Source organism: Athene noctua, chromosome 25, assembly GCF_965140245.1.
Source record: "Athene noctua chromosome 25, bAthNoc1.hap1.1, whole genome shotgun sequence".
NCBI lineage: Eukaryota > Metazoa > Chordata > Aves > Strigiformes > Strigidae > Athene > Athene noctua.
In genome coordinates, this window is record NC_134061.1 from 3,719,256 (window position 1) to 3,742,078 (window position 22,823).

Here is a 22,823-nt window from a genome sequence, read left to right on the forward strand (position 1 = left end):
CTGTCCTTGCCTTTCGGGGGGGCACACGGTATGAGTTATGGGTGATCCTGGGTCTAGCCCTCCTGAAGGAGCCATCCCATTTGGACAGGAGCCGTGTCCCCTTCAGCGAGGGATGTAGGATGGGCTTTAGGTATCGCTTTGTCATCTGAACTTGCTGCAAGGACTCTTGGTGTAATCTTTGCCTGAGGTACGTTTGCGAGGTCATTTCTCATACGCAGGGGAACAGCAGCAGGCTTGTAGAAAAGATTTTGCAAATTGCTGCTGAGCCTGAACTGTGTCCTATTGGGAAGGAATTGCTCAGCAAAAAGCTGCCCCCTTGGCCACATCCTGGACCTGTAAGACCTGCACTTGGCCTCTGTTAGCCACACATTCCCTGGATGAAGCAACTGGGTTTTGACCACAGCCTTTTCAGGGATCTTTGCAGATTAGCATCTGTGCTTTGTACTGCCAGGGATGAATTCACGGACGCTCCCAACAAACACAGCTGTAATCCACGTTAGGTGCCAAAAACATCTTTATTAGCAAAGTGTACACTAAAACTCCAGAGAAAGAGATGCTCACAGTTTTACTACTCTCAAAGGGAGCTCGATACATTACTTGAGCAGGCGGCCTAGGACTGTCACAGCATCTAACCGAATGGCAAGGTGGCAGTGCTAAGTGGGCTTCTCCTACGGGGGATGCTGCGGGAGTCTGCCAGGGAAAGGACTGGGGAGGAGGAAGCATCTATCAAACCTTTATCAAAAGAGAGAAGCTGGGAGGAAGGGCTGGAGATGAGGTGTCTGGGGCTTTTCGGCTTTCTGGGATTGTGCTTTTGAGTTTTGTGCTTTATGCCCAGGCCTGTGACCAGTTGGGTTTATCTGGGGAGTTGTGGGATGTGTGCTGGGGTTTGCAAGGCGTGATCAGTCTTGCTGGAGAGGTCAGTGCCCTAGGACTCATGCTGAAGCATGCTGAAGTGGCAGGGGCTGTTGGCCCTTAGTTTCTCAGTGGCAGTCAAGTAGGACAAGGATAGCTTCTGTCCTCTGTCCTTGTCCTGGGCTTCCCACCTGCAGCTCCCCCCAGCACCGCACTGTGGAGATCTCCTCCTCCTCTGATGACTACCCTTTCTGTAATGCCCACAGGCTCTGCTGGGCTAAGCTCAGTGCCAACACAATGGTCCCTGCTCCAAAGAGCTGACAGCAACGTGGCCTCATGGCCAAGAGCTGTGGGTTTGCTCTCCTCCTGTCGCTGTGGCTCACTTGGCTTGCACCATTCTTGAGAGGAAGCCTTGGCAAGGAAGAGGTGGTGGGTACCGTTTGGCCTAGCCAGCTTGTTGGTGGCCGTAAGAAAGAACTGCTCTGGGTTCACTATAGTGTGCAAATGAAATCTACTCTATGGGAACCGCTGGAAAACGTTGACCGTGGAAGCCAGCCACTCTATACTTCCTTTCACGGTGGCAGAAGACAGCTACAAATTATACCCCTGAGCCAATGGCATTGTCCCCCGTCTTACCCTTGCAGTCAAAATCAACATCAACTGACCGAGCTCACAGTTGAGGTTCCTCTTGACTTGCTTCGTAGCCCCCACATCTCTAACTTCCAGGAAGCACTGGGTCGGAGAGGTGTCTCTGAATGTCCTGGTGCTCGGAAGATGCCTCCAAGTGCTCAGGGAGGGAAGGGAAACGAGAACCCCGGAAGAGTCCCTGTGTATTTGGTGCCCTTTGGTGGGGAGGCTCTGGGTTCGGGAGAGGTGGGGAATGGTGCTCCTGCTCGGAGTAGACCATCATGGTTTCGTCAGATGCCACAGCGAGGTGCATCCCGCTTGACAAGGAGTCCCTGGATTTCAAGTGGAACTTTTCTACCTCCGTGTAGCTTGGGCTCTGGTGGGAAAGAAGGAACAAGATGGGTTACAGCAAAAGAAAACAAGGAGTCATGTGCTCTCCTCACCCAATCAGCCTCCAAGACCCAAAATGTTAATTTTTGCCTCAGGAAGCCTCAGAGCAGAGAAACCCACTCCCCTCCCTACTGATGGGGCAACCTGGTGGTGCTGCAGATGGCAGGATGTGCCCCAAAATCGGTGATGCACTGGGCAGAAGCATCTCTAGGTAGACCTACTCCCATTGCAGGACCCCTGGGCTTTGCCTGGACCCACAAGTGCTCGACTGTGCTTTGTGTGCTGGGTGACTAAAGGAAACCATTGGCCCTGCAGGACCCACCTGATTGGGGCAGAAGGAAGCTTGGCTGGTGCTGAGCTGGGAGCGGTGGCCTTACCTGCTCTGGGGTCGTCGTCTCCTCATCCTCAAGGGGTGTGCAGGGGGCGAGCGGCTCCAGGCTCCGCGGGAGGATGCCGTACATGGCCAGGTTGTGGGAGGACGGCGAGATGGGGCTGTATGCGGGCGGCACTTGGGACAGCTGGCGCTGCAGGAGCTGGAGGATTATATTAATGTCTGACGACATCCTGGACTCCAGCCTGGGGACAGAGCAGCCCGGCGTTAGCACAGCGCATCCCGCTGCATCCCACGGGAGCCAGACCCGCGGCTGGGCAGGGGAGGCACTGGGGAGGAGGTGCCGACTCAGCTGCCTGAGGGTGATGATGCTTTGCCTAGTGCTGCTTGGCGAGGTTTTTAGCAGTGCTTCAAAGCAGTGCTGTCGCGGAGAGATCAATCCTGCCATCTCTCTCCTGCCACACTTAATCATCCCCTGCCCAATTTTTTGTGGAGCCTGACTGGGATCTGGGACAGGGAACTGAACAAAGCTAAAACTACCCCGGAGGGGGGAAAAAAATCGCAATGGTTAGTTTTAATCTGGATCAATTCTCCAGGCCAGATGCTTGTGCTGACAGATGGGAGCAAGGCAGGTTGGTGCCAACCAGTTTTAACTGAGGAGTAGAAGGAGATGTAAAAGTAGAATAAGTCTCTTCCTTCTGCCTTGTCCTTGACTGCAAGGAGCAGCTCTGGCTGGAGCAGGCACAGCACCCCTTGCAGGCAATGTCCTGGCAGCACTTACAGAGTGGGTAGGAGGTCTGTCCCTTGCTGCTGGGGATGGCACGTTGGCGAGACACCGAAATACGTGTGTGGGCACTACGGTGGTGAGCTTAACGTGGGCAGCAGCCATTGGAGGGAGAGCCAGCCACACATGTGAGTGCTGCCTGGGGCCTTTAAACCCGCGTCTCTGGTGTGGGCTCTTCCTTCTCATTCAAAAATCGTGTATTTGTTCTTATTTGGAGGGCAATGATGTGCACAAGGCTTGTTTGCTCAACAAGAGGATGCTTGCAGCTCTTTGCAACAGGAAGAGGAGGCCTGCGAAAGGCTCAGGTCGTGAGCCTGTGGGTGGTTTCATGTCTGCTGTTGCATCGAGTTTGGAAGCAGCAGCAAAGCGACAGATCCCAGGGTGGTGGCGCAGCAGCAGATGAGGTGTTGGGCTGCAGCCAGAGTCAACACTTGCAATTTGAGAAGCTGCTGCATTGCAAAGTGCTCCCACTGCCTCCCAAAGGCACACAGTGTCCCAGGGGGTCAGGAGGTGGCATCTGCTGCACGCAGTGCCCACTGCAGCCACCCCTGGAGAGCAGGAGAAGGTGATGGCCCAGACCCGCCCTGGGTACTCTCCAACCCTATGCCCCAGGGACCTGCCCACCTGCTGAGCTGGGCCTGCAGGAGCTCCAGCCTGGACTCAATCTGCCCCGGCCTGTAGTCACTGTGCAGGGGGATGTCCCGTGAGCTGTGTACCAAGGAGATGTGTTGCAGAGGCTCTGGGTGGTGGTTTGGCCTTCGGTCCTCCCAGAAGGTGAACATGTTGGGGATGTCCAGGGGGGTGGCTGGAAGGAGAACAGACATCTCAGCACTTCTGTCTTGCGTCTACCAGCCCCACTGGCATGGAGGTGCTCCAGAGTCCATCAGCCAACATGTTCATGCAGAGCCATCACCTTGACATACATGGTGCTCAGGGAGAGTCCATCACCCTGGCACCCAAGGTGCTCATGGATAGTCCATCACACTGGCACCCAACATGCCTATGGAAGGCACATAGTATTTAGCCTCTTGGGGCAGCCCCAGAAGGGTCCCTGGGTGCTAGGAGAAACTGCAAAGCACAGGAAGGATGGAGCAGATAGTACCAGGGACAAAAGACAGCAAAGACCCATGGCCACAAGCATGGCTCCCCTCAAATCTGTGTGAGTTGCCTGGCTCTGCTCCAAGACAAGGCCACCATGCCCAAGCATCCCTCACCACCCTCCTGCCAGCTTTGGCTGCAGCCATGGATACCTGCGTAGGACTGGCTGCTCTCTGCTGCCTGCTTGCCGACCTCCGTGCTGCCGGCGCTGGTGGTGACAAGGCTGAGCGCGGGCAGAGCAAAGTCATCTTTTTTGGATGTGGGGAAGGGCTCCGCTTTCATGGGGCTGCCTGTCTTGGCCTCGTCATCGCTGGTCTGGGAGCAGGGAGTGGTGCTGCTGCCCAGGTCATCCCACCGGTCCTTACTCAGCGGGTCCTGCGGGTTGGTGAGCTCTGAGTAGGTATGATACTGCTCTGCATCAGAGATGCCCGTGTCTGGGTCTGTGGGGCAGCACAACAGGTTAATTTGGGGAGTACCACACATGGCAAAATCAGCCCCCAACCCCTCTAGGGTGCCTGTGGGGCTGGAGAACCCTAAGGAGAGGGAGGGGGGCAGGGAGGGAGGGAAGGCAGCATGGGTGCCCCCAGCGTGGGGACATACAGGTTGGTCTGCAGAGACAGAGGCACCAAGAGCTGCCTCTGCTTTGGGGAGCTTGCGAGGGCAGAAGTTAAATGATGATCCTGCTGCCCAGCCCTTTAAGCCAGGCTTTGCTGATGCTGTGGGACTCACCAGGCTTGTTGGTCTGGCAAAGGGAGTGCTTGCGTCGACGCGCTCGCCGGTAGGTGCAGTCATACTCCTCGCTGAGTGGTGAGCGGGGAACGCTGTCTGCCTGAGGGATGAGAGGGGCTGGTCACCAGGGAGAGGGTGCCATGTTCCATCCATGGGTGTCAAGGCCCATTCATGGGTGCCAAGACCCATCCATGGGTCCATGTCTCATCCATGGGTGTCATGGCCCTGGGTGCCATGGGAGTTATAGCCCATTCAGCATCCTCCTAGGGCTGGTCTCCAGCTACCTCTGCCTCTCCAATACTACCCTGTCCCACTCGCTCCCGGACTGACTGCATAGCTCAAGGGATCCTAGAGGCTGGCCTTGTTGCTCTGAGACTGAGTTGAGGGTGTCAGGGCCATAGGGACGGAAGGAGCACCCTGAGGTGGGGCAGGACATCCTGAGGTGGGACAGGACATAGAATTTGACTTTCTTTTCTACCTTACCAGGCAAGTGTCTCTGAAAAAAATGTCAGGAAAGGACAAAGTCCAGTCATGAAGTGTAAAAGTCCAACAGCAATGACAAAAATGCTCCAAGCCTTTCATGGATTTCAAACCTGATTATTTAAAAAGGAATTTTCAGAGGAAGCTGCTACCCAACTCAGTGAAGCATGAGAATATTTCTAACTTGAGCCGCCTCAAAACATGTGTGTGACCCACTTGCCCAGGCTGCAACAGTCCTAGAGATGATTTACAGGTACTAGAGAGCAGAGTACTACTGACACAGCTTGTGGGACCAACTTTTCTGATAAGCTCGGGAACGTGCAGTATGCACGTGTCTGCTGAGCTGTGGGGGAAACCATAAATCCATGGAGAGTGCCTTGGGAAACGTGGTTGTTGGCCAATCCACACCAAACTGAGTGAAGAGCAGCTGTTGACATCCTTGCTTCAGCTCTCACACTTGCCAAATGTAAAGCATTGACCACATCCCTCCCTGGGACAGCCCTGGCACTCACATCTCGCAGGTTGAAGGTGATCTCTAAATTGCTCCAGAAGTTGTCAGAGAAGGCTGGGTACATGTCCAAGACCTCCAGCAGGTCCTCCCGCTGGATCTTGTGCAAGTCACAGTAGGTCAGGGCCCTCACGTCAGCGTTGGACTTCCCTGGGCGGGCGTAGAGGCTGATGGGCTCCCCAAAGATGTCGTTCTTCCCTGTGCCAAGAGACAGCTCATTAGGGGGAGCTGGGCACCCACTCCATCTCCAGAGGTACTGGACCAGCAGACCTCACTTTGGGGCTTATGGACAAGGGGATGCCCAGCAATCCCAACCCTGATTGTGGGCGCTGGGGATTATTACACTGTGAAAGCCATCACTGATGGGGAGACCAAGCTAGGGTAGTGTTGTCATCAGTGATGGCTGGGGACTGCTGAACCATGCCTGACTCTCCTCACTCCTTCATGGCCTCTCCCTGACATCTACTGGGATCCTCCGCTCCCTGTCCACTGGTGTGGTGACCAGCCAGATGTTGAGGAATAGCCTTTCCTTCTCCGGGACATGGAGACATCCTTCGCCCCTCACCTGCCACCCTTTGTCCACTTCTCATCGCCTATCACCCATCACCCTTTTCCCCTTGTCCATCACCCCTTGCCCTCCCAGAAGGAAGGACTTTTCCACCTAAGATGGCCACCACAATGTCTTCCCGGAGGATCTCAATGGAGCCCCGGGAGATGAAGTAGAGTGTGGTGAGGACATCTCCGTAGTGCACCAGGGTGTCTCCGGGCGGTGCATGAGTTGTCTTGAACTTCATGGCCAGGGCACGCAGGCAGCCTTTGCTGGCTCCTCGGAAAGCCTTGCAGTTCTGGAGCAGCGTGCGGTTGAGGTGGAGGCAGATGTCTGCCTGCAGGCAGTCAGGGAAGCCCTTCAGCACCTGCAAAGAGCGAGGGAGAGATGCTGTTACAACACCATCCCTGGGAAAGACAGCCATGGCAGCCCCGGGAGGCAGTGTGACAAGCAGCGTGACACGGCGGAGCCAAATGGGGAGCCCCCGAGCCCAGAAAGCCGAAGCTGGGGACATCTGATCTTCCCTTGGTGGATGCCTGCCTGCCTGTCCCTGCCTTGTACTGCACATGGCTGGGGATGGGAGCACTCCCAAGCAATAAATAATAATAACCAGATCAATCTATTTATACTCACTGGTGGCATATTCCCCTTTTCATCTTTACGCCCACTAATCTTAGCTGAATGAGATCACAAACTGGTAACGAGGTGCTGTCCTAATTAAACAGCACCTGCCTGAATGCCAAGAAGCAGCACGGGCCAGTTGTGTGCAGCAACAGCTAAATATACCCGTGGCAAATACCTCATATTGAACAAAAGCTAAGTCTGAAGGTGAAATCAAGGTAAAACTCGCAATACAGAGAAAGCTGCTGCCATCAGTGACTCATGGTGCCACGACAAAGTCCACCTGGGTTTGGGTTTTTTTTGGAGAGCAGCATATGGCCCTGGGGTGCCCCTTGCTCTCCTCTCTGCTTACATCCCACTGGTGGCCAAATCTGGGACAGCCAGGCTGGGGCTGGTAAGCATGTCTCGTTCCTGGCTCCATCATGATCTCACAGGCTGGCAGCAGTGCCTTAGTTTCCCTACTGGGAAATCAGGGGTGGACAAACTGATCGGGCTGTGGGATGATTGATTGGATCACATTTGCGTCTCAGCAGCATCCAGCAGGAATTGGTGTGAGCGGTGGCACGTCCAAGCTGCAAGCTCAGCTTGTCACAGGGGATTTGTGACCTGGGTTTGCACTAAGCCAGGAAAACCTGTGCTTGGTAGCGGGCCACAGCTTTGCTTCTAGTTATTGCCACCGATGTCCAGCCCAGGGTGTCTCCTCCATGGGAGAGGTTTAGCCTGAAGCTCTCCCAGGAGCAAACCCCCAAATGCTGCCGTTGTTTAATGTGGCAGCACCAACTGAAGATGGAGAGATAGAATTCATGCAAATTTGTGTCCTGATGGTGCTCAGGGGTGGAGGAGGATGAAGTCTTAGGCAAAAAGGGAACATGAACTGTGAATGAGCAGGCTAACAACTTGCCTAGGGCCAAGAGACAGGGAGTACCAGGTCCCATGTCCCTCATTGCCTTGTCCTTTCTCATTCCTCTCTCTGCCTTGCAGCTGGCCGAACCAGCACATTTATGCACTGAACCCTGTGACTGTGAGCTGAGTCCTGCCACCCCGGCCCCAGTCTGGGACTCCTTGGCTGAGCCCCCTCCTCACTCCATGTCCCGGCGCCATCAGCACAAGCCTCCCTGCCAGGCTCGGAGACATGGTGCCTCTCCAGTGTGGCTCCACTATTGATCCCCCCTTTGCTAACAAACAGCCACCTCTCTGGGCTCTAATTAAAATGGATCGAGGTTTATTTAAATGTCCTCCTTTCCCTGCTGCCGAGAGCAGGATGCACTTTGCTTAGCAACCAGCAGTGTGGAGAGGAGCTGGATCGATACCTGCTCCGCAGCTCTGTGACACCAACAGACACCAGCCTGAAAGTGTTCAGCACCGATGGAGACTCAGCTCCTCACCAGTGTGCCAGCACCAAACCCGCACTCTGGCCAAGAAATGTCCTCATGGCCCCAGAAAACCTCTGGGTAGATGTGGAGGGACGGACAGACAGAGGGGGAGAAGGAGGAAGGGAGATGCAGGAGGCAGATGGTCAGACAGACTCTGTCTCCAGCCTCCCATGTCTTCTCCTGCTTCCTCTCTACTCTGGTCAAAAGGATGGAAATGTTTGGGTGGACCCAGAGCCAGATTCTGGGTCATTCAGGACAAGGTGCCATGAGGACGTGGAGACTCTGTGCCTTGTACTCACCGCATTCATGTCAATGCCATTGGTGTAGGACCAGGCGTGCTGGAAATACTCCTCCAGGCGCTGGCGCAGGGGGTTGGGGATCTGGTGGAAGCGGATGAACTCCTTGACCCGCAGCATCTGCGTGTGATAGCGGGCTGTGCCCGAGTACAGGCGCTGAATGATAGCAGAGACATTGCCGAAGATGCTAGCGTACATCAGAGCTGCAACGAGAGGGCAGGACATGGGGAGGTGCATGTCCAACTACATCGGACCTGGAACCAGAAGATTGCCAAACCCCATATCTACCATGGATCTGAAACCAGTGGGACTTGAAACCAGTGGGACCTGAAACCCATATTTCTATCTATCACTCCATCCATTTGTTTGTGCAGAAGAGGCATAGGCTCTCCCCGTTCCTCCCCAGAGCAGCCCCTCCAACCTCCAAAGCAGGGATGGGGACAGCAGGACACACACAGGCACTCACAGCCAATCAGCATGACACAGATGGAGAAGATCTTCTCAGAGTTGGTGTTAGGTGAGACGTTGCCGAACCCCACACTGGTGAGGCTGCTGAAGGTGAAGTAGAGAGCAGTGACGTATTTATCCTTGATGGACGGGCCGGAGGAGAGGTCGCTGTCATTGTACCGCTTGCCGATCTGGTCACCCAGGTTGTCCAGCCAGCCAATCTTGTGCTCCATGTAGGGCCGCTCCACGTTGCCGATGGCGTACCAGATGCAGGCCAGCCAGTGGGCGATGAGGGCAAAGGTGCACATGAGCAGGAAGAGCACGGCTGCTCCATACTCGGAGTAGCGGTCCAGCTTGCGGGCCACGCGGACCAGGCGCAGCAACCGGGCGGTCTTCAGGAGGCCAATGAGGGTGGTGGTCTGCAGGGGAGAGGTGAGAAACCTCAGGGACAAGTAAAGGATAAATCTAGCCAGAGGCATGTCTCCATGTCTCCAGCCTAGCCGTGCTCCCTCTGAAGGATAAAAATGCATTTCTAGAGCATGAATCACCTTCTCCTGGAGGTGACATCTGAAATAGGTTAGATGAATTATGGCATGGAAAGGGCAGTTCCCCTCTGCTGACCATAAAGGCCACAAGCTCTGGGATTACAGTTCAGCAAGTGAGAGGAGCCAAGGCCAAGCCCATGTTTCCTGATGGGTTCTCACCTTGCCAACAGCTGCCTTTCATGCCACCCCACAGGCTCTCAGCTGAGGTGGGGCCTCCAGGTAGCACAGTAACCACAGGGCCATCCCATTACCAACATTTTGAGTCTGGCTGTCAATGTGACCCCAAATTTGGCCTCTCTGGCATGTGAGGCTGGTCCCTAAACCAAGCTCCCATCCTGCTCTGCTGGGTCAGCCCCAGCAAGGGTAGAGGGTCCAATGAGACTTACTTTCCATCTTAGCACTTACAGTGGGGTCTGTGTGGCTGTCTGACCCTACTAAATAAAGTCGCAGGTTCCAGCTGCTTAATAAAAACCTATGATGACATCCTTGTCCATCCCTTTGACCAACCACCCCTCTCCTTGCAGATCTAGCCATCCACTGCTTACATCAAGCCATCACTATCTCTCTTTCTCTCCTAGTCATCTCTCCCTACCCATCCATGAGACCCCTCCTATCCTGATGGACATCCAGGCCCTGCCTGTACCTCATCAGAGCCGGAGCGATAGATGAGCAGGTCAAAGGGGATGGCAGCGACCATGTCAATGAGGAACCATCCCTTGAAGTAGTGGATGGCGATCTTGCCAGGGTGGCTCACCACCTCGTCGTTGATGTTGACATAGGTGGTACGGAAGTTGATGATAATGTCCACGATGAACATGATGTCCACGATGAGGTCAATGATGTTGAGTGGGTCACAGGAGTAGCTGCAGTCCCAGTGCTTCTCCTCCACCTGCTCCTCGTTGAGCAAGAAGGCAGCTGAGTAGGGGGTGAAGACAGCCGTGTAGATGACCAGCAAAAGGATAAGCCAGTCCCACACAGCCTTGAAGGGACTATAGTGCAGGATGGTCCATCGGTGGATGCGGGGCGCCTGCAGCTTGTACTCAGGAAGGACATCAGCACCCAGGGACAGCACCTGGCAGGAGATGGGTATGAGAAGGACAGGAGACCAGGAGAGAGGTTGGATAAGGCCAGGAGCCAGGTAAGGGTTTCCCACGTGCTGGTAGGGCAGTGAGGACCATGCAATGGGTTTCCTACACCCTCTTCACCTTCGCTGCCTTTGTATGTGTTTGTCCAGGAGGCCACAAGGTGAGATGCCCACTATGGCTGACACCAAGGTCTGCCCAGCTCCTCATCTGTCTCTGATGGCCAGAGCACGCTTGGCACAGCTGCTTGCCTGCTTTATGCCGTTCAGACCCTCCCATGCCAGCAGAGAGGGAAGTGCCTCCTTCTGCCCTCAGCTCCGTGCCACCAGCCTGGGAGCTGCTGGGTGTCCCTGGCACAGGGCTCGGGGACTGGGCAGCTTGGCCATGCAGTCCCACGGCTGTGCCATGGCTTGGCCCCGAAGGTGATAACACATTAGTCATCTGCAAGCCTTGCACGGTGCCTGTCTCAGCCCCAGCAGCGACCTTCCCCTTGATGTCCCTCTGGCGCAGACGTCCTCTATAGCCAAGGGGACAGCTTGGACCATCCACAGCAAAGCCTGGCCTCGGGCAATGCCCATTTCCCATCAGAGCATCCGCAGGGATGCAAACCAACATGCAAACCAACATGCAAACCAACATGCAAACACCACCCCATGCGTGCAGGCACCCTCCCATATTGTCATGTGTCCCCAGGTCTGTCTGCCCTCATGGGGACGTGGTCCTATGGCACCCGTGAGTCCCCACATGTCCCAGACCTGTCCCAGCTCCCCCCTCCAGGACCACCACCGGCTCCTGATGGGCTCTGAAGCCACCCTGGGGACACAATGCAAGGTGCTGGGGACCGGGAGGGCTGGGGCTGTCCTGCTTTGGGTGCTGTGAGACGGTGGCATGAAGGGGCTTCTTTGGAGCTGGGGACAGCCGGTTCCTCCCTCCCTGCCTCTGCTGCTCTGTTGTCCCCTTCGTGTCCTTGCGATGCCAGCCACCAGTGCCACCTGCGAGGGAGGGCGAGGGGCCCTTCAATGTTCTCTTCTGGCACCCAGCCCCCAGCTAAAAGGGTGCTTTCTGCTGAGCTGTGAAGGAGAGGAGGGAGGAGGCTCCACATGCCCCGAGGCCATGGTGGTGGACACCACCATGCCTCTGGCAACAGATCTGGAAGAAGGGCCTGATCCTTCCTGCACTGACACCCATCTTGTTCAAGGGTTCAAGGGCTTCCCAAGGGCTCCTGGTGCTGCAACCCAGAGCGTGCCCAGCGCCCCGCCACGAGCAGCCCCAGGACATTGATGGATCCCGCGCCCTGGGGGTGTCCCCTGCTCCTACCTGCCTGCAGCTTGCCCGGCGCCCCAGGCGGCAGCTGACCCTCGAAGTCCGGGTGTCCACCATGGGGGCCCCCAACCCCGCACGCCCCGGCAGCGACCGGCACGGCGGACGCAGCACCGGGGCCGTGGCATCGCCCATGCAGGCACGCATGCACTCAGCTGGGCGGGTGGGGGACATGTGGCTGCGAAGGGCATTCGGGAGCCCCGTGTGGATTAATCAAACCTAATCAATGCTGGGGCCCCCGTGGGGACGAAAGCGCCAATGGGGCAGCAGGAGCTGCCGACGTCGCTGGTGGATGGAGAGGGGAGGGATTGGAAAAAATGACCCAAACACAATCGTTGCGGAAGGGAATGAGGCACCGGCTGGGCTTGGGGACCAGCTCCCGCGGGGCTGGCAGGGAAGGGGACAAGGCAACACCGGTAAAATGCTTGGTCCCAAAGCTAAGACGTGCCCAGCAGACCTGAGATGGGCTCCTACGCCTTGTGTCTGGGAAAAACAGCAACGGTCCCACCCTCAGCAGCCAAATCCCCCTGTCCTGCCTGGCCAGAGGCAGTTTTGTGGGGCCAGTTGTGAATTCAGGCCCTGAAATGCTGATCCCCATGCTGGGATGCCTGTCCTGCCCCTCATCCCTGCTCCTAGCACCTGGCTATTGTGACAGAAGCAGGTCAAGCCCTGTTGTTTTCCAGGCAGGAATTAATAAAAACCCCCACAACTCGAAAGATTTGAGGCAGAGAAGGGAAAAGAACCTCCAAAAGATCATCCAAACCAATGCAGAGCATGGGAGCAGCTGCAGCCTTGTCCCTCTCTGTCCCTGGGGATGGGGAGGGCTGTGGGTGGCACCCCTGGGTGGCCTCAGTGGCCCTGGGAGTCTCTGCTGGTGGCAGTGCTGGCTGCCCCCCGTGGAGATCCCACTGGGTGCCCCTTCCCTCTTCCCCTTCCCCTCGCACTTACTGGCTTCAGCTGCAGCCGCAGGCTCATGGTGTGGGGTGCTAGCAATGGGGTGCGGGGTGATGGCAGTGGGGTCCTGGGTGCTGGGTGCAGGGCAGCAAGCAAGGGACAGAGACAGCCACAGGCAGGAGGAGGAGGAGGGAGGGAGGAGGCAGCAGGGTGTGTGCAGGCTGTGGGTGACAGGGAGAGACTCTCACCGCTCTGGCTAACCCAGACCATTGCTTGGGCCCTGTGGGGTCCAGCAGCTATGTGCCTTCCTCTTCCCCCAAGCTGGGGATGGGGATGAGGAGGGGGACACTAAGCTGCAGAGGAGGCCCATGCCAGGGTCACCAGGAGACCCTCAAGCAAAAGGGAGTGGGCAGGATCAGGCCTACGGTGCTGGCTGCAGGCAGGCACCAACCCAGTGTCCCTCCCAGCACAGATCCTGACACAACTCAGCCCCCTCATCCCTGTCCCCAGCACCCTCCTGCCCAGCTCCACCACCACCCACTGCCCGTGGGGCAGTTCAGGGGAACTGGGAGAGGTGTCACCTGCAAGATAGGACCCCAGCCTGGTGGCACCGACCACACAGTGTCCCCACGTGCCTCCAGCCATGTCCTGGAGCCGCAGCCCTGGCAGGCTGAGCCTGGCACATTCATTGCACTTGTGACCTGCCCTCCCTGCCTGCTCGCTGTGGGGCCAGACCACCCTGAGCAGCCTATGTCTGCCTCTCCCTGCTCGCCAGCTGGTATTTTTAGATGCCGTTAGCAGTGTCTCACCGCTGTCTCTGCCTCACCCGTGAATTATTTATCGCCTAGGAGCAGGGAGCCATGGCTTGATGGGAGGCATGGGGAACGTCGGGGTGAGGACTGGCAGGACGCCCGGGTTCCCTGAGGCCATGGGGAGATGCAGTGGGGAGGAGAGGGCTATCCCATCCCATCCCATCCCATCCCATCCCATCCCATCCCATCCCATCCCATCCCCATTCCATCCCCATCCCATCCTGTCTGGAGATTTAAGGCAAAGGGAAGATCGACCTTTGTGGGTGCTGCATGGCTGCACGACAGGGCCCTGCAGCCACCACTGGTCAGTTCTGATCCCATCACCCCACAGCTAGCTAATGACCCCACATCAAGCAGCTGGCGTCACCCCAGCATGCAGCAGTGGTCCCCGGTTTGTGGGTGTCCCCTGTGATGGGGACAGGGGCGTGGAGGCTGCTCGCCATCCCACTGGGATGTTCAGGGGCTGATCCCCAGTCGCTGCGGTCACCCCCAGATCAGAGGGACTAAGTGGGCTTTGGGATGAAGGGAACAAGCCAGGGGCACAACAAGCCTAAAAAACTGCCCCGTGCCATGGGGAGTGGGGAGCCCATCCGCATGCACGGGGACTGTGAGGGTAAAGTTTTGCCAGCACTGAGACAGGAGAAAAATCCCGCAGAGCACCCTGCTCTGATGGAGAAAACTGTCAAGGCTGGAGGCTTTCTGGGGTCAGATGGCAGCATTTTCATTAAATTGGCCCTCTGCTGCTGCTGACGATGGTGGGAGGTGCCCTTAGAAGTATTTTGTGCATCGTGGCTCTCCCGTGCCTCAGTTTCCCCACTGGTAAGAGCTCCCTACTTGGGACTGCAGGATACAACAGCACCTTTCTCACACGCTGACATCCATGTGTCCCCTACGGTGACAGTACAGTGCCACGAGTGTCCCTTTCGGTGACAATGCACTGCCACAAGTGTCCCCTGCAGTGACGGGGCAGTGCCACCCATGTTGGTGACAGTGCAGTGCCACCTGCTGTCTCCCAGGGGATCCTGTGGCCCTCGGCATGGCCACCCGTTCTCCTGGCGTGGGGTCCCTTCCTGAGCACCTCGGGGCCAGCGTTACCCCAGGGGCTCCATCCCTGGAGTTGAGGGGCAGGAAACGGTGGCCAGACCCTCCCCCAGAAATGAAGCCACATGCACACACAAACATGGACCCTTCAAGACCACCATCACCCCATGAGCAGTTAATGCCTGTGTTTCCCTGGCCAAAAATTACCAGAAATACTGATTTAGGGGAGAAAAAAGAGCATTTCAAATATTCAGAGGAAGAAATAAAAATCAAGCACAGGGATACTGGCATTTCCTAGGATGGAATCTCCAGGTATCACTGCCCTCTCTGCTCCTCTCCTCCAAAAGCCACAGGAATGGCTGTTACCGTACCCCAGCAGCAGCACCACCACCCCACCGCTGCCTTGGGGGCATCCCACTGCCCACATACCTGTGTGACCTTCTCGGTGACATTCTGGGTACGCTCCATCACCTTGTGGGGAGCAATTATCTCAATCTCCGTGGTGGAGCCTGAGCGGTGCTTCTCCAGGTTGAACTCCACGAAGTTGAGCGTGAACTGGGGGATCTGGCTGATGGTTCGGTATTTCATGAGGTCCGAGTCCGAGGTGGAGTTCGGGGGGTTGGGTTTGACGTGGGAAGCCTCTGAAAGAGGATGGAGAGGAGCGTTGAGGAGGATGGTATCAGCAGGAGCCAATCCGCGGAGCCCTGGTCTCAGTGCAGGCCATCCAGGAGCTGAGAATCGCCCCAAGGTGCCACCAGAAGGTACCAATATCTGCCTGGCCATAAAAGTTTGGCTACTTCAGGGTGGCTCCTGACATGGGATGCCCAACCCGAGATGCCTGAGAGGGGGCTGCTTTTCAGACACATCACCCATTAAACCATTAAACCTCCTTCAGGGGGCTCAGACCAGCTGCCAAAATGCAGAGGCGCCCAATATCCCTTGCTACCCCTGAAGAACGTGGTGGGTTGGGGCCCAGCCCCAATGAGACCCACCAGGGAGGGATGCCAAAATTGGCATGGAAGCAGACAAAGGAGGAGGTGATGCTCCTCCACCCTTGAATGCTTCAGCCTGAACAACAGCTCCTGAGCTGCTGTCTTGGTTTTTGGCCACCAAATTGAGCCAGGAGCTGGATGATGTCCCTACCCAGATGTATCCTCCACCCCCAGACTCCAGCTAGGGAGGTCAGAGCTTTCTCTTGAAGAAGAGCTGTAGTGGGGCTGGATCCCAGCAGTTTTCCCCAGGGACCTGCTTCTCTGGGTGACCCAGTGCAGGACCAGGGAAGAAGCCCCAGAGGTGGTCTGCTCATGGTCTTGCTTGTGGCAATGTGTAGTCATGGAGGGAGCATGTACCCACACCCCCAAGCACTGTAACCAGTGTGTCCCAACCCCTCTATCTCCTTCGGGCAGGGCAGCGTTTTATTTTCAGTTCCATCCCTTGCACTCTGACATTGACCCAAGAGATGGCACGGGCAGGAGGTGTCTGAAGACATTGTGAAGGGTCTCAGTTAGCACCAGCCATCCTGCTGCCACCCTTCTCCTCCCCACTCAACCCCCTTCCCCTACATCATGTCCCCTCCCAAGGGGCCATAAACTGTGACTATTTGAGGATCATGATCCCCTACCCTGTTTTCTCAAGCCAGACACCACAGACTGATCTCTGCCCATCCCCAATTACTGAGGCTTCTCTTGCCTGACCTCCATCTTATTTGTCATCATCTATCTCACGAGAACAAGGTCTGGACATGGACACTGTCGTGGAGGTACATTTCCTCCAGCCCTACAGAGTGGCCTGGCCAGTGTCTCATGCACCTGCAATGCATGGACACAGCTCACATTGCACATGCCTGCAGACCCCTGCCCTCCCTCCCAGGGAGGTGGGACGGCAGCGGGATGCCCCTCATGTGGGGCAGCCAAACACAACCTCACGTAGTCTCACGTCTCACACACAACACCATGGATGGCTCTACCCAAAGAGCAGGACCTGCCGACGCAGGGAATCACATGGAGACCAGCGGGTTTTGGGGAGAAGACCCCAGCTTATCTCCAGTTTGCAGAGGGAAAAGCAATACAGGGTAAGAGACCTCCCCCCCCAAGATGTGCCGGGACCATCGCCCAGGACCGTGGCTCCCGCAGTAGGACCGACAACTCCGGGGTTTTTCCCCTACCTGAGTTTGCCCTCCTTTCCCTGAATTTTCTCTGGAACTCAGACCTCGCAGCCTCAAAGTTGTCCAAGGAGGAGACCCTGCGGAGGCTGTGGAAGCTGCCCCCAGGGCGAGACCGAAAGAAACCCCACGCAGAGTACGACCCTCGTGGGCCCAGCAAGGGAGGCTCTTGTTTCGGGGACGAGTGTTGTAGGGTGGGGTCAGCCTCCAGGTTCGGCCTCCGCTCCTTTTCCAGGAGGGATTCGGTCTCTGACTGCACACAGTTCTCCTTGGGCGATGTCTTCAAGTCCCTCAAAATCAGGGAGTCACCACCAGGCTTTAAGACAGCCAGGAGAAAGCGTTTTATTAGAAGGAGTCCTCGCGTGCTGGGGAGTAAGGAGGGGGAGCTGGGGGAGGTAAGAGGAGGGGCAGAGGGCTGGGAAGCGCTGTGGTTCCTGAGGTCACCTCCAACTGGGACCAGGACCTGCTTTGTGGTGGGGCGACCGAGTCCTCGGGGACTTGGCAGCTCCTCCCTCCCACCAGCTCCTACCGGAGGCTGGGTGGCCGCAGGGTGGTTTGCAAGGCGATGCTGCGCAGCTGAGAAGCAGGCCAGAGCAAGAAGAGAAGAGGAGACCCTATGAATAGGCTTGCCTGAAGTACCTGCTTTGCCGTGCACTTTTCTGAGGTGGCCCTACGTCCCACCGCTGGGCCTCCCCTTCCCTTGCCTGCTGCAAGAGCTCAGGCCACCACCGAGGGTTGGTGCCCTGGGTCTGTGCTGGTATCTATGGGAGAGGATGTGCTCTGCACCAGGAAGCACTGGAGGAGCTGCTGGGCTTGTAAATTCAGCCACACGTGCTCCTTCTCCTACAGCAACCCTGAGCCATTGCTAAACCTTTTTCCCTGGAGGCCTAAAGAGTTTCCAGCCTTTAACAACTTCTGCAATGGGATACACAAAGCAACCACCTTCTGGAGCAGAAACCTATGTATGGCTCTACGCCCATTCCAGTCGTACTTATGGGAGGGACTGTGGCACTTCTCACCATCCCTAAGGACCTTTTTTCAGGTTTTAGGGTGCACGGAGGGTCTGGCTCTGGCTGCCCCTGCATCTGTTGGGCTGCTCCCACTTGACTAAGCTCCACTAAAGCAGTGGATCATCAGGTTGTCCTCAATGCACATCTTCCATGTGTGCACACATGAAACACTGCAGTGCACATGCAGCTTCAACCTGGGGCTACCCAGAGCCTTTAGCTGGTGTTCGTAGGAGCAACATACTCAGAGCATCTGATAATGCTACACGTCTTCAACTTGCCGTAAGCACAACCTCTGTGAAGACAGGCACCTTTCACCTCATCACACCTGTAGTTTTGGGAAGCAGCTTTATCCAGGCTGTCTCGATACACCCAGCACAGCGAGAACCTGGCGCCTGGGGATGTGTTAGCAGAGCAAAAGCCTCCTGCCCACAGCCCTGTGCCTCGAGCTGCAGAATTTCATAAAACAACACGTCTTTGCCCAGAGGTACTTTGAGTACTTCTGACAGTCAAGAAGCCACCAAGAACAGCAATCTCTAAAGAGGTCTCACCAACGTTTTTTTCAGCCTCATCATGTCAGCAATGACAGTGTCACCCTCCAGCTTTTGCTGGAGGACTGAGAAGCCAGAGCTGCCTGCACTGCCTGGCCCCTGCCAGGAAAACGTGGGGAAATATGCCCTTTTGAGGTTTGCCTGCAAGTCCTTGCCAGTCCCTACTCAGAGCAGAACTGCTCCAGTCTCCTGCCATCACCAGCACGTCCCCTCCTCAAGGTGGGGACAACTCCCTGGAGCTCCACCATCCTGGACAACTTGCACTACGGAGCCAGACCTTCCTCCCAGCTTCAGCAGCGGTGCCCGCCAGCTCAGCACCTCTCCCACTCCCCCCGCAAGCCACGGCATGTGCCACGCCGGGCTGGCCCCGCAGAGCAGTGCTGCCTAGCTCTATCCCATGCCACCAAAGCACCGCCGCTCACCGCCAGCCCTTGCTGGGACCAGTGCTCGGTGCTGACACAGCACCAGAGCCCCTACCGCCGGATATGGCCCGAGCCACAGCAGCCGAGGGAGAGCAGGATGGGGAGAGCGGAGGAAGAGCGCTGGGACCTGGCCTGAGGCATGGGCTTATATCAGACAAAGGCTACGGTTACCTTTCCATAGTCAATGGCTACTCCATCAAACTCACTGGTGGGCAGAGATTTCCGCTGGATTTTGAGTCGCCGCAGGGACGGGAGACTAAACTTCAACCTCCTACCTTGACCTTGTTAAAAAGAAAAACAAAACACAAGAGAGACAGATGTAACCTAGCTGCACGTGACGGCTGGAGCGAGACAGGGCAGGGCGGTGGCAGGGGAAGAGGCTACAGAGAATTTTTGGGGGGTACGTGCTATGGGGGACGTACGTGCTGCGTGGCCCTTCCTCCTCCAACACACTTGCTATTCCCATGCCATCACATCACCGTGTGCTCAAGACAGACCCTGAACTGGCAGAAAGCACTGCTGGGCTGGAGGGGAGTCCCTACAACAGCAGACACAAGATGGGAAAGGTGCAGATCATCCTTAAGCCAATTAAAGAGGTTAAATCCACTTAAGGGATTTAGACCTGAAGGAAATCGAGCCTCTAAATCTCCTTGGTGGGACTTGGAAAAAAAAGCACACAGAAGAGATGGTAAACTATTAAGGCATTAAAAAAAGTAGTTCTACAATTTTGTTCCTGGGCTTGTTCTGGATTTTAGGTGAGGGATGCTAGATCAAAGAAGGGGGGTCCTTTGCTGCCATCATGGGGGACCAGGAGACCACCTTATGGGAGAGTGGGACTGGAGCAAGGGCAGCCGCGGCTGCAAGGAGCTGCAAAAGTGGTTCAGGAGGGGAAGGGACGTGGAGATGAACCGCAGTGCCCACCATGGGACCCAATGCTGTGACACCCAGTACAAAGTCACTCATCCTCTTCTAGAGCTGGTCCCTGGAGACCGCAGCCAACTGCTACTACAGGGTCAGTGTGAGCAGCCAGGCTCACGTCCTGCTGCCCTGGGGCCAGGGTCAGCCCTGGGGTTCAGCTGACCCCCAGCAGCAACAGTTGTACTCACTAACTGGACCAAAAGTGGCCTAAATCCCGGGGTGCATGGGACGCAACACAAGCTCTGCAAAGGCATCGTCCTCTGGGAGAAAGCAGCGCACCGAGGAGCTGTTTGGCTGTGGCAGGATTTGCTTCCCTCACCGAGCCCTGACACTCCGCCGAACCGCTCAGGCAGGCTCCTGACCTGCCCAGCTCCCTAAAAATGCCCCCGCTGGTGGGGGCACCCGCGCAGGCTCCCTCTGCTCACCCCATCCCCACTGCCCACAGCAGCTTTTCAGCTGCAAGAAGCGAAGCAGCCGACTTTCCCTGCGCACCAGTGAGCCAGGGACCGGCAAGGCAGGCGCCTGCAGCCGTGTAATTAAAGACTGAGTCAGAAAACCCGTGCACGAGAGACCGATCTGGGCTGGCGCCAGCAGCTCTGGCCCTTCCGCGCTCCCCGGCGCTGGAGTGGGAAACCCGAGCGACGCTCCTCGGGATGCGCAGCGCAATCGCCAACGCGCAGGGAAGCAGTAGGTACCCTTTTAACTGGGTGCCTTCTGCAGCCAAAGGTACATCTCGGGGTGGGATAAGGTATGGATGCATCCTATGTCGAGATGTACTGAGAGCTGAATTTAGGATTTCCTCAGCAGTCCATGCATAGAGGCTAAGTGGTACTAAAGCAACGCACCAAAAAATATAAATCTCATCACTTCATAGATACAAGAACTCATGCACAGGTTATATATACATTCACACGCATATGTCCGTCAGTCCTGTGTGCGTATGTCTGGCCTGAGGATGTATAAAACCCGTCACCGCACACAGCTCCTCCGCACACAAACACCTTAATGGCTGTGGGATGTACGTATGCACCCAGTGTGAATGTGTTAAAACTCGAATCACCGTACTGATACAACGGGCGGTGTGAAGTGTCCCCATCGGTCCCTGATGTGGCCCTGGCCCTGGCTCTGGTCCCCCTGTGCCACCCCCTGTGCCATGGGGGGGACAGATCCAGGCTGCCCCCCACAGCTTTGCTTTGAGGCCTGCCCAAAGCCTCCCTAGAGCGACCCACATCCCCAGGGAGTGTTTACATGAAGGTAGATGTAGGATTATTTTCCTGATTTAAATATGGGTGACCGAGGGCCATATAGCAGGAGGATATTTAGAAGCTACAGCTCTCCTTTCCATGGTCAGATCCAACAGCTGCATCCCTGGGTATCCACATCCCCCTGAGAGCCTCACCACGGCTTCCCTTTGATCCAGCCTTCCCAAAAAAGGGAATCTGCATTTTCCACTGCCTCCAAAAGCCTCACAAAACCCCAGGATGAGCCTGGGAGAGCAGGAGACAGCACAAAGCTGAGGCAGAGCCACACCAGCACAATGATCCTTGTGCCATTTCCCTCAGTGATGTCCCCATAGGACAGCCAAGCTGTTGGTGACAGCAAATGCCCCCTGGCCCTCCCCATGACCCTGCCCACAGGTCCTGTTCCATACCAGCACCTCCTGCCCCGCAAACGCAGTGCTGCAGGCACGCAGGAGAGGCCCGAGGCACTGCCAGAAAAAAACTCCCGGTGTTAAATATGAAAAGGATGCAGCAAGGCAGCGGGTGCGCAGTGGGGCTCGCAGTGAGACACCCTCTCCTTAAAAAGGCAACTTTCTGTGTCTGGGGTTGGTCCCCACCCCTGTCCCCAGGTTCCTGGGGGTTCTGGAGGTGTGTGTGGGCTGGTGGGCACGTGAGGGGGGTCAGCTGGCTCAAATGGCCTTTTTTCACCCAGGTAAGTGTTTGGCCGGTTCAACCCCCTGAGCGTGCAGAGCTGCGGTGTGCAGAAACACAACCCTCTGCCCCTGGGCACTCTGTGGGGCTCAGCCTCACGGTGCAGGATCCTGCCCTGCCACCGGTGCATCCTCCAGCCCCCACAGGCTCCCGAGAAAACCACGGGGTGGGGATAGCCCCGAGGATGCTGCGCTGCCCTCCCGCCGTCCCCACCGCCCCCGGTGACACCCACCTCCACGCCAGCTCTGCGACAGGCGCTGGTGCAGGCTCCTGCTGGCGCTCTTGGCGATGAGCTGTGCCAGGTCCTCGAAGTTGAGGATGAACATGATGACGACGCCGTCCTCGTTCTTCACCGGCACCACGTCCACCAGGCAGCGGAAACACGAGGCTGCCGAGCAGAGACAGGCTCAGGGGGGACTGCACAAGGGGCGCTGCCTGCCCACCCAGCCAGCACAAAACATTTTTGGCAGAAAAGTATTTTTTTAAGCACTTTGAGGGGTGTAATCCCTGCTGATGGCAAGTGGAGGATTTGGAAGCTGATCTGAGCCCTGGGAAAGGGTGATATCACTGCAGCATCCCAGCTCACACAGATTGCATCTTGCCTTTTTTTTTTTTTTTTTTTTGTCCCAGACAGTCATTTATATTAATGTACTTTAGAGCAGCAATTAAAGAGTAGGTAATTAAGAACTCAGAAAGTCCCAGGTAGTGCTTTAACCTCGTTAAGCATTCTGCTTGTAATCACACCGTAGCTAATTGCCCTGCAATTGCCAGACAGTTTTTGGGGACTGAATTCAGCCCGCTTTGTGCCCTGGATGTGGGCAGTAGGGGTGACCCCAACTGTGTGCTCTGTCCCGACCGCGGGCAGCAGGATGTGGTGGAACTGGTGTGATGGCCCCCAAGGACATCCCCTAAAGGCACTGGCATGGAGTGGTCAGGCACAGCCTCACCTCACTCTTGCCATGGGGAAACTGAGGCACGGGATGGCACAAGGACTGGCTCAGTGTCCCTGGAGTGAGGGGGGCTGCAGGGAGGACCCTGAACTTGGCCACAGGGCAC

At 56.5% G+C, this 22,823-nt stretch overlaps 1 protein-coding gene across 3 annotated transcripts in view; it reads right to left on the reverse strand.

Moving 5' to 3' along the window:
* Window positions 1-496: 496 nt before the first annotated feature.
* Window positions 497-22,823, reverse strand: part of KCNH6 (potassium voltage-gated channel subfamily H member 6) — a 33,487-nt gene continuing 11,160 nt past the window's right edge. Inside the window, exons 3-16 of one of the 3 annotated variants that reach the window (XM_074926457.1) lie at window positions 22,000-22,155; window positions 19,090-19,199; window positions 16,942-17,254; window positions 15,207-15,418; window positions 10,272-10,700; window positions 9,103-9,502; window positions 8,640-8,839; window positions 6,461-6,713; window positions 5,804-5,997; window positions 4,812-4,911; window positions 4,235-4,522; window positions 3,609-3,789; window positions 2,247-2,445; window positions 497-1,855 (exon numbers count right to left, since the gene is read on the reverse strand). In XM_074926457.1, coding sequence (XP_074782558.1) covers window positions 1,568-1,855; window positions 2,247-2,445; window positions 3,609-3,789; window positions 4,235-4,522; window positions 4,812-4,911; window positions 5,804-5,997; window positions 6,461-6,713; window positions 8,640-8,839; window positions 9,103-9,502; window positions 10,272-10,700; window positions 15,207-15,418; window positions 16,942-17,254; window positions 19,090-19,199; window positions 22,000-22,155 — 3,323 coding nt within the window. In that variant the 3' untranslated portion in view covers window positions 497-1,567. Of the gene's footprint in view, window positions 1,856-2,246; window positions 2,446-3,608; window positions 3,790-4,234; window positions 4,523-4,811; window positions 4,912-5,803; window positions 5,998-6,460; window positions 6,714-8,639; window positions 8,840-9,102; window positions 9,503-10,271; window positions 10,701-12,027; window positions 12,214-15,206; window positions 15,419-16,941; window positions 17,255-19,089; window positions 19,200-21,999; window positions 22,156-22,823 lie in introns of those variants that run through there. The other 2 variants (XM_074926458.1, XM_074926459.1) reach the window with 2 other exon arrangements.